Raw genomic sequence first — 11048 nt, 5'->3', positions numbered from 1 at the left:
TAAAATATGGAGATACCTGAATTTAACAAATACTATAGACATACAGGTTCTTTAACAACAACTGGCTAAAGAGTGCTCTACCTCTACCTCATGTTTGCGTTTTAATTTTGTCAGTGTGCATGCAACAAATGTAAATTTTTATTAAAATGTCTAACTGCATTTATTTCTTATCACCATCATTGAGGAAATTTGATATTTTTGGGAGTATTTCTCCATTCAGCAGTATATCTGATGTCCGATGCTGGTCTTGACCAAGTCCCTGGAGGGCCCACAGGAGCTGATCGTTGATCTGGAGATGATCACTCAACACGCAGCAATGAGCTATCGCTCAAGCTCTTTCCTGCGGCTCACCATCATCGTGGGACCCTACGCCTTCTAACAATACTGCTGCTTCACACATTTATATACATCCAGACTGCTTGCATTAAAGTTACACGCAGCAACGGTGAGATGTTATGAACTGTTCTAATGTGTCTTCATCTTGCAGTCATCATAAAATAAGCTGACTCTTATTCAGGGCTCCAGACTGCCACTAAAATGGTTGCTAATGTGACAAAAAAATTGACATTTTATGACGATAGTTTAAAATCTAAACACTTTCTTGGTTTGTCATATTTTATCATTGTCTGAGGCCGAGTCGCAGAGGGGTCATGAGCAGGGCAGATGGTGTAGAGAGGATATTTAGTTTGATGGATCTCCTTGAATGGATGCTTTTGAATGAACATCTACTGTATATGAAGGATGGGTGATGGGACAATAAACATACGTACAATTTCTCAAGAGCAATTTTTGAAGGGGACACAAATAATACAGCCAAAATTGTACTTGTACATAGCATGGAGACCATGTTTAAAAATGAGTTTGGTTCATAGGTTCACCACGCGGTCATATTATAATTATTAAATTATTTTGTGTCCTCCACATAGTATTTTAGGTTTCGTCTGGGACTTAGGATGTCTCTTTTTTAGATATTTAACCGCAGCAAGCCCACTGCACTTAACATCATATTGAGCAAAACCCAACACATCGGTAGGTCTACAATATTAGCCTAATGCAGTTCACCCCAGTCCTGCTAAAAGTTTGCCAACTCCTGGTATAGGTATCGTATGTTGGTTTAATTAAATTGCTAACCTATATTTTGCACTGATGACATGAAAGTAACATGATTCTGGCTTTGCATTTCCACATAATTCATCTGCTTTCAAATAAATGGGCTTCAGCCTGACATTATTCACTAGCTGAAACACAGATATCCATATCAACATCTCAGAGCCTTTAACAAGGATGAAAAAATACAACATTAGTATCCTGTTATTGAACTTTTTGGACTTCAATAAAAATTTATAATAGTTGACCATGATTATTTGTACACTGAACAAAAACAGTTAAAAATAAAGGGAAATACATCAATTATCTTCTCAAATGTTTTTTTCCCCCCATACGATTCATATAGTCATATAATGTTATAATCACTTCCTGTTTATCTAAAAACCAGGATGGGGGCTCAACACACCTTCCTGGAGTTTCTAATATTCCTGAAGACATTGATTAACTGGGTTAGTTGTGTTGAATTACAACTAAACTCTGCAGAAGAGTGGCCCTCCAGTCTAAGGTTTAGACACCAATGACCTAATGGAATTGCAAACAGATGCCAAATGAGTCTAATGACAGTGACACACATTATTGGATGGTCATGGCCTTTTTACAGAACAAGAGCCCACATAATTTCTCTTTCCAAGCAGAAAGAAAAAATAATTTCAAAAATGGCCTCTTGCAATTGGACAATATAAAACATTTTAGCATTCTGGAAAGTCTTTATTTAAAGTTAGTATCAGTGTCTCCAAAATGTAGGCATGAAACTGCATGCATAAACATATCCAGTAGAACAACATCACAGTTTCATCAAGTCGTGATAGAATCTCTTCATCTCTTTACACATATTTTCATCTTGTTGAAAAAAGTACTGACATTGGTTGTACTGTTAGTAGTTAATAGGATTCAAACAAACAGGCAAATGCTAAAAAACAACGGTAACACTACACACTACTCAGGGTCAAACTGTCTATGTGTATTTCAAATGTCCAATCTGCATATCAAATATGTCACCCAGCTGCCACGCAAAAATACACTGTTTACAAGTTGAGAAAGCAGTAAACAAGTTGTCAGTTTCATTTGAGATAAACATTAATAAATAGAATAGCACGTATTTCAGTGAAAGTACAGCAGTCACAGAGTAAAAACACAGAAATTAATGAGTGCAATGAGAAGATCATGTAAAAAAAAACAAAACATGGATAATTTCAATGGCGGTACCTAATTAACGGCACCATCATGCAAAGAGTCTTCATGCTGAGAAGAGGCGGGTAAATCTGACGAAAACTTTCTAGTCATATTTCACTCCAAAATCAGAAGGAGAAAAAAAAATGGTGATTTGCATAAAGAAAATGAAGCCTATTTAGGATCGTTACACGTTTTAGGCATGGTGACAATATTTCACCTGAACACTAAGCAATTATTACTGTATTACAGTACAAAAAAAAAATTGTTAACACTATAGAGAACTGAGTCCTAAAACAGGCTTCATTTACTTTAAACAAAAAAATTTTTTTCTTTCTTTGGATTTTAGAGTTAAACATGACCTGGACGTGCTTTGGACAGGTTCTTCGCAGGATCCATTGAGACACTCATTTATCAGTGTACTCAAATGTCCCAATGAAGCAAATCAGCTACTCAAGTCAAGGACCAGGTGTTCATATATACGTGTTTGCCCCTTAAAACTAGAGCCAAGAAGGAACTCCCTGTTCTCAATAAACACCAGAGAAAAAGCCCTGGGTGCTTGAATGTTCAGTTCCTGGAATTGAATGAACTGTCTTTTCTTTGCATCCCAGCGATAGACCCGAGTAAAGGCGTAGTCGCTGCCCAGGATGGCGTACTGCCAGTCGGCTATCGAGAACGGCTGGAAGACCATGGAGCCACGAGAGGCCATGGTCTGGATCTCACTGAACATGCTACCGTCCCATTTCATCACCTTGGAGTCGCCGATGAAGCGGGTCAGACATATGTAGAGCTCGCTCTTCACAGTGAAGTGTTTGACCGCGTACACGTCCTCCATCTCTGGGATATCTGTGCGCCGTTCGAACTGCTTAGTGCTCTTGCTCCACTGGTAAATGACCGGCCTCTGGGAGCTGCTGGACAAGATCAGATGAGGCTTCCCAGAAATCTCTAGATACTCCACATCCGTGTCGCGGTGCCAGGGGTGCAAAGACTGATGGGAGTAGAATCCGTTGCCGTTCCATTTATAAATAGTTGTCGAGCCGGCTTTGGAGCTGTCGGCTATGATGAAGAAAGACTCTTCGTCGACGTGGAAGATTTCCACATCATTTGGCTTTCGGACTTTCAGAATGTCGATGTCTTGGATTTTGATGAATTTGTTTGCGGAGACATCTCGCTTGAAGATGTGCGAGCCGCCGAACAGTTGGGCTACTATAATGAAGAGTTGACTATCAATGACTAGAGGTTTGCAGATGACAGTGGAAGTGCCTACGGAGGAAAGATTTGAGGAAAGCTGTATGAAACAAAGGCTTGAAAACCACCAAAACTATGGAGTACCAGTTTATTATGCCATGAGAGATTAGAGATGCACCGATTGCAATTTTCTTGGCCGATTCAGATTTCCATTTTTTTTGTAAGTGTGACCTGCCCATACCGATTTTTGCAGATTCCGATTTTCTTTCTAAAAACTATAACTGACAGCATATACAAACAAAAATCTGTACTTTTTTAATGCAAAAAAAATATTTACATCATAAAAAATTATTAAACATTACAATTCACCCAATCAGGACAAAGTTAAACAACTTAACTCTCAAAATAAAGTGATATGTGACTAGAAAAGAGGTAGAAATAACAATTAACTGAAAAGGAGTTGCTGTATATAACAAAACAGATGTCATTTCCCACTGTTTCTTAAATTGTCATTTTTTCACTAACCTTATTAAATGTGTCATCTTTCACATCAAAATCTTCCATTGTTTCAATTAATTCAGTTAGAACAATAATAAGAAACTGTAGAATTGTTACCTAAATTGTTATTTTTTAAACATACAAATAAGAAATGTTGAGAAAAATGCAATGATAGTTTTAAATATGAAACCAAACCAGTAGGTGGCGGCAAATGAATGGCAATGAACGTTTGAATGAGTGAGTCATTTAGTCCTTCATTAAACAGATTCGTTCAAATGGCTGATTCATTCAGAAACAAGGCAAGTAACTAATTTACTGTCTTTATGAATGGGTTACTGAATCATTGACTCACTTGATTCGTTCAAAAACGTGGATTCATTCAGTAACGAAACACCGCTGTGTTGCTCGGAGACACAAAACAGTTCTGCTGTGGCTTTGATTGGAACTATTTTCATCAGCGAAATTGAGAAAAACAGTCAATATTGTGTCTAAAATGTAAGTCACTTAATTTTCAATTCTTGTTTATTGAACTACTATTGTATAAAATCACATTGCAATTGTGTTGAAACACTTTGGTCGTGCAATGTACCTAAATCATATATTATAAATTTCTTATTATTTTACTACCGCAGTATGCATCTATAACTTTCTGTGTGTGCTGTAGAGTCTCTCTCACACACTCACTCAGGCTGCGCGAGCCTCATCTGGCACGACATAAACACATTATCAGTCGCCGTAAGTGTGACGTCAGAACAGCTCGGAACTTTGTCGAAGAAAAAAAAAACACATAAAGTGGCGAAGTCGTGCAGTCCGTGACGGACAGATCATTAACAGCTGGTCTATGTGTTAATTACAGTACATCAGAGTCAGGACATGCAAACGTTCATTTCGATCATCGACCTCAAATGTGGCTTATCATCTGAAACATGTAAGTTGCAGCATCATTACATGGCTGCTCGCTCTAACATTAACCTAGAAAAATGTGTGCTACTGAAGTGTTTGTGCGGAGTGTGGAAACTAAACAGTAGCGCGGTGCGATCATTTGCATTTAACTTAAAACACTTTTTTGTCATTTTTGCTCATACAGATCAAATATGCATCAAATACGGTCAAAAAAAATAAAAGAACCGAAACTCTGTTTTTGCCTCACAGATATAAAATGTCTACATTTAAATGAACCAATTCAAATGGAAAACAGATATGTTCAGATTATGTAATTTGTATGAAACATGCACGTCAACTGTGGAGATGTCGACTTCATCACTGCAGCCGAAAATACAGAAAACATCAATCAATGAATTATTATAATGTTAAGGCAGTCTCCTTACTGTTTTTACGCATTCATAATCATTACTTCTGCCGGTGTGCTGTGGCAAGCTTTATGTGTGCGCTTGAGCACTGAAAGGCTATAGGCAATTAAAGGCTCATTATTATGAATTATATGGTTTATTAATATAAATGTGTGATTAGTCGACTAATTATTAGTCGATCAGAAAAATCTTTAGTCGAGGGCAGCCCTAAAAAAATAATTTTGCTGAACAACAGTTTGTGTTATAAATGAAACCGAATCAACTATAAGAGCTGAAACTGTCTGGAAACAGTATTGTGTGTATTACTATATGATTTAGATTTAGGCATGTACACAACAGTTCCACTGCTGTTTGCTTACTTGTGATATTATCAAAGTTCCTGAACTCCATTTGCACGTGATCCCATTCCATGAAACTGCACCTGCCAACGAAAGGCTGGCCGAACACGACAAACTGGTCACCACCAAACCCAAAAGCCTCGACTGAAATGGACTGAAAGTCAAGAGACTTCAACAACGAAAAATCTGTAGAACAAATAAACAAATGTTAAGCCTTTTTTTCCATTTAGAGTCAAGAAAACACGAAGCGGTCTGTAATATTACCAACCTGTTGTTATGCAATCAAATGACTGCGCCACAAGGTCATTGATCTTCTTGCCCTGGTAAGCTTCAGGGCCGTTGCAGAAGATCTGATCCACAGTTGCATTTGTATGAAACATCCAGTCGACTAACCACTTTAACTTACAGTCACAGCTGAAAAGATTACCTCTCAGATCCCTGGACAAATGCAAAGAGATCCCGTCTAGACCATCAAGCTCTTAAATCACGGACAGTTATTTAAATGATGTTGCATTGCTAAAACATCACACACTTGAATACATACACTTTAGTCAAAGCTTCCATCCCTTTGAAAAGATCTTTCGGTAGTGTCTCCAAATTATTGTACGCCAAACTTCTGCAATAACATTCGTAAAGAACCAAATGCTTTCATCAGTAAAGAGAAATTACCAATTTTTATGTTGTGCAAAGGTCTCATGAAGAATGCAACCTGGATTGCTGACTGCTTCTATTAACAGTGAAATAGCATGACTAGTCCACTAAGAAAATGCTCCTATTATGACTGCAATGTTTCACTTGCAAACGACAGATAATGTGGATGAACTGAGAACTGATCAGCAACATGCCAACGGTATTATGCAGAAATACTCACAAATGTATTAAGGACTTGAGTCCTCTGAAGGCGAACGGCGATATGGACTTGATTTGGTTATTTTCAATGAAACTGGAAGAAAAACAAACAGCAAAGTCAAGTTGATGCACAATGCAGAAGACTCCAGTCGTTATGTTGAATCATCAGATCAACATGTTTCCTCATGCAGTGTTTATTACTCATAAAAATCACGTTCCGTGAGACACTTACAGATACTCCAGATGAGGAAGACCAAGAAACGCATCTTCATTTATAGAATCAAAGTTGTTTGCTGTGAAAAGTCTAGGAGATATAATACAGGGTGAATACAGGTAAGTGGAAGAACCCATATAGTGGGACACTGAGGGGTATTTGTCTTTATAGGTTTGTGATTGCAGTACTAAAAATCAGCATTACATTGATCTGAAAGTATGGGATCACACACACACAGAAGGTTTCTACAGTTCAGGAGGTGTCACCACATTTTGACAGCTGTGGTTTCAAACATGACAAAGGTAAAGAGTCCAATAATAGTAAGGTTATGCAATAGCAAAATGTGATTTTGAGTAGATTATTACTTCTTTATGCACCAAGAGCTTGTAACACTCCAAAGAGAAAGGAAAACTTGAAATCGCATTATATGACCCCTTTACATTTTTATCTGTTTAGCTTAGTGAAGGTCTTTAGCTATTTTAAATAACACTGTGTGAGGAATATATTTTAAAACAATGCTAATTATTAAAATTGCCCCGCTCTCCTTGTATAGAGAATGGGAATGTGTCGTCACAGCGGCAATGCATTCTGGGAATTTAGCTAGAGCGGAGACTGTATAGTAGTGAATTTTATATTATTTAATGTTTATATTATTCTACTTAAGATCACGTTATAGTGGTTAAGGCTTACTGTATCATTAATTGCCATAGCCCTTTGCACGGCCGGTGTGAAAAATGTGCTTTTTCTGCATTAGAAAGCCGAAAAAGCAGAGGTTTTCCTGCAGACATTGATAAGGGCTATGACAATTGATGATACAGTAAGCGTTGAGTCATATAAACATAAAATAATATAAAATGTCTACATTAACTACGGAACTCGGATGAAAGTTAAACTGAAACTCGGTATGGTAAACAACTCAAATAAAATGTGGCTTTATAATTCATCTCTGTAGATTTATTATATTATAGACACAGTGATTTGCATTAAACTGTAAGCCCTCACACCACAAACAGAAGAAAATCATATACGGAAATGCAATCTGTGGCAGCTCGTTGATACCCGGCCACTTGTTTGTATGGATTAAGTTTCATTAATTCATTTATTTGATCGCTTGCATCGTTGTTCGGCATCTCTAATAGTAAGAATCTTCAACTTGGTTCATTCAAGTCAAGGTATTTATCTGCATAGCATCCACAATACACATCGTTTCAAACCTCTATAATGGCTTAATTCTTAACACTGAGCAGTTTTACTGGGCTATTGATATATAACAATGATATATGTGACCCAGGAGCACAAAAGCAGTCTTAAGTCGCTGGGGTATATTTGTAGCAATAGCCAACAATACATTGTATGGGTCAAAATTATCCATTTTTCTTTTTATGCCAAAAATCATTAGGATATTAAGTAAAGATCATGTTCCATGAAGATATTTTGTCAATGTCCTACCGTAAATATATCAAAACTTCATTTTTGATTAGTAATATGCATTGCTAAGAACTTCATTTGGACAACTTTAAATGCGATTTTCTCAGTATTTACATTTTTTTGCACCCTCAGATTCCAGATTTTCAAATATTATCCTATCATAACAAACCATACATCAATGGAAAGCTTATTTATTCAGCTTTCAGATCATGTATAAATCAAAAAATGTACAAAAATGTACCCTTATGACTGGTTTTGTGATCCAGGGTCACAAATGATCCACCGTTTGAGATCTAGCTATAGTGTATTCTCCCCTTACAAAATTAGCCATGGTTTTGCTGCTCTAACCATAGTCTATCCATGGTATTTCTAATAAAATTGTGATATAAATATGCCAAAAACACGGGCTACACGTTTACTACAGTAAAACCATGGTTTATTTTCATAAGTGTTTCAGCAGTTAGCCTATATCAGTACCACTGTAGTGAAGGAGACTAACTAGTAATGAATATTTGCAGCCTCTCAGACAAACAACAGAGCGATTTTTTATTTATTTAAAGATATTTACATATTAGATTCCATTCTCTATTCACTATAAAGAGACTGGTCCATGAACAGATGCAGCTCTACATCAGTGTGGACACTCACTGACTACATGGAACTAATTACCCTTGCAAAATGTACCATGATAACCACAGCTTCTGACAAAATACCATAGTATGCAGCTAATATCATAGCATATAGTAAAACCGTTTAAATTTGGGGTAACATTTTATTTGAAGGTGTCCTTGTTACATATGTACTTATTATTATAATAACACTTAATTACGCATAATTGCATGCAATTAAACCTAAGACAAACCCTAACCATATAGTAAGTACATGTAGTTAATTAATATTACGGTACTTAAATGTATAATTACTTTAATAAAGTCTTGGTTTGGAGATTTCATATTTATAATATTTATAAGCTTACCTATTGTCTGGTGATTGTATTATAGGTATAATGCATAACACTGTTATATGTTGATTATTTTTATAATGCATTTTACTCATTTAAGGTGTAACCACGTCTGACTGTACTTATGATAAAGCAGTTTGTATTGTGTATCATAAGGTATTATGAACACCATTCTAATGCATTATATATACATACAATCTGTATTGATCAGACAAAGCATGGAGAGATGTCAGAAATCAAAGATAATATTGTAGGTGTGTGTGTGTGTGTGTGTGTGTGTGTGTGTGTGTGAGTCATGTAATGATGCTGATGAGTCTTACAGAAGATGGAGGGCTGGCGTGTGAATGAAACTCTCTTTAGGGATTTCATTAAAGCCGGACTTGACGAATGATCTGTAAAATAAAAAAAAATAAATAAATAAATAAAAAGATATTTGAAGCAACCTCTGAACACAAACTGAAGCTGACCGATGATCAGTATTGCTATCGCTCGTGATTGCTGCGCTTACAGTGAGACGACATCAGGTGGGAAGCTCCTCGGTATTGATCCGGTGTTGGCACACAGGGCGTTATCTTTGCTGCAGGTGCATGACGCGGGGCAGCGCGCGGGTCTCCTGCGGCTGCCGTGAAGAGCCAGCATCAGCGAGAACAAGAAGCAGAAGAACGCGGTCCTCCTGAGACCCATCTTCAGCTTCAGCGATACAGTCCCGACGAGTGCGCTGCTGCGAGCCACGAGCTCATACCGGAAACAAATCAACCAAATGATAATGTATGGCTATTGTTGTTGTCCAGATCTGTGTGAACCGCACCATAGAAATACAATCAGCGCAGAGAAGGACAGCCAGCGTCACTGTCGGAGAATGGGCGGGGCTTAGCCGAGCCACTTGTCTCCAATTGGTCAGATACGACAGATTTACACAATTCTCCGATTTTCGTTTCTTCACTGAGTACCTTAAATTGTATTGTCTTTTAAAATGTGTCCGTGACATCAAATGATTTTGCTGAAGCAGCACGCGTCCAGAGTCACATGGTCCCTGTTAGTTTCCTCAGAGCTGGTCACACTGAACCAGTAACAGTCATCTGATTACTGGCGAAACTCTTTTATTTAATAATTAAATAGAGGTTTGCGACGACTATTTCCGTTTGTTTGTCAGCGGAAGCACCTCAAATTGCTAGTTTAAGTGTTTTACGTTTTAATCTACTGTTTGTACTCGCAAAAATGAAAGATTTGAATGTGAAGGAGCTGCTTCGTGAGCATCACAGCGCCACCTGGAGAGAAACACGCGTGTCTGTAAGAAACCATTAACAGTAACATGGTGAACGCCACAGAAAACAATGCAGCGAGTGGCTCTCGCTTTGGTCAGATCATCCCTGCTTGACCAAAGCAACAATCACAGGAGTACCCTTACGAAGAAGAAGTTTATTCAGGTGTGCTATTAGTATACTTATTTTAAACTAAAAAATAGGAAAGAATACTTTGTCTAATTTTATGTACGTCTCAGAAATATACTTTAAATGACATTTAAGTATACTTGACTTATACTTAGAAAAAGTCTGAATATATTTGAGCAGGGGCGGTTTCTACATTAGCGCGATTGGGAGGGATTTTTTTCTTTCACATTCAACCCCAGTGTGACGCTATCTTTCACTGTTTGTTCTGCCTCTAAATAGTCCAATCAGCGTCGAGTCGCGTTTTGTGTAGTACCGCCCCTTCTTGGCTGATTTCTGTCAGACTGAGTTGAGTGCTCTCATAGACTTCCATACAAAGATAATTTTTTTCGAACCGCAGGCACTTTGCAGCACAGACTAAATACTGGTGTTTCAGGTGTGACGACATCACGCGGGCGTGGTTTAATCGCAAGGTCAAGGAGCATGCGCAGTTTACACGCTCCGTGTGAAGCCCTCGAACGTGTGACAGCGGCACGACCTGCGGAGATCTTAACTTTGTTTAATTTTCGCGCATTTCAAACAAGAATGATTATCACG

General features: G+C 37.7%; 1 protein-coding gene across 1 annotated transcript; it reads right to left on the bottom strand.

The window, feature by feature from the left end:
- Window positions 1-1800: 1800 nt before the first annotated feature.
- Window positions 1801-9872, bottom strand: LOC107701579 (leucine-rich glioma-inactivated protein 1-like). The gene is made up of 8 exons (XM_016503624.1): window positions 9572-9872; window positions 9384-9455; window positions 6693-6764; window positions 6483-6554; window positions 6156-6227; window positions 5880-6049; window positions 5633-5797; window positions 1801-3540 (listed from the first exon to the last, which is right to left on the bottom strand). The coding sequence occupies exons 1-8, from the start codon at window positions 9745-9747 to the stop codon at window positions 2723-2725; spliced, it is 1617 nt and encodes a 538-aa protein (XP_016359110.1). The 5' UTR covers window positions 9748-9872; the 3' UTR covers window positions 1801-2722.
- Between the last annotated feature and the right edge of the window lie 1176 nt (window positions 9873-11048).

The sequence above is a fragment of the Sinocyclocheilus anshuiensis genome, unplaced genomic scaffold, assembly GCF_001515605.1.
Source record: "Sinocyclocheilus anshuiensis isolate Anshui unplaced genomic scaffold, SAMN03320099.WGS_v1.1 scaffold3969, whole genome shotgun sequence".
Taxonomy (NCBI): domain Eukaryota; kingdom Metazoa; phylum Chordata; class Actinopteri; order Cypriniformes; family Cyprinidae; genus Sinocyclocheilus; species Sinocyclocheilus anshuiensis.
Note: the sequence above shows the minus strand (reverse complement) of the source record. Positions and strands in the feature narration are given on the sequence as shown.

Excerpts from the sequence above, each read along its gene's own strand:
- LOC107701579 (XM_016503624.1), bottom strand. The coding sequence starts at position 9,747 with ATGGGTCTCAGGAGGACCGCGTTCTTCTGCTTCTTGTTCTCGCTGATG. Across the intron at positions 6,228-6,482 it reads CTCAAGTCCTTAATACATTT|AAGTTTGGCGTACAATAATT; the intron begins GTGAGTATTTCT and ends ATGTTATTGCAG. Across the intron at positions 3,541-5,632 it reads GAACTTTGATAATATCACAA|GCACTTCCACTGTCATCTGC; the intron begins GTAAGCAAACAG and ends TTTCCTCCGTAG.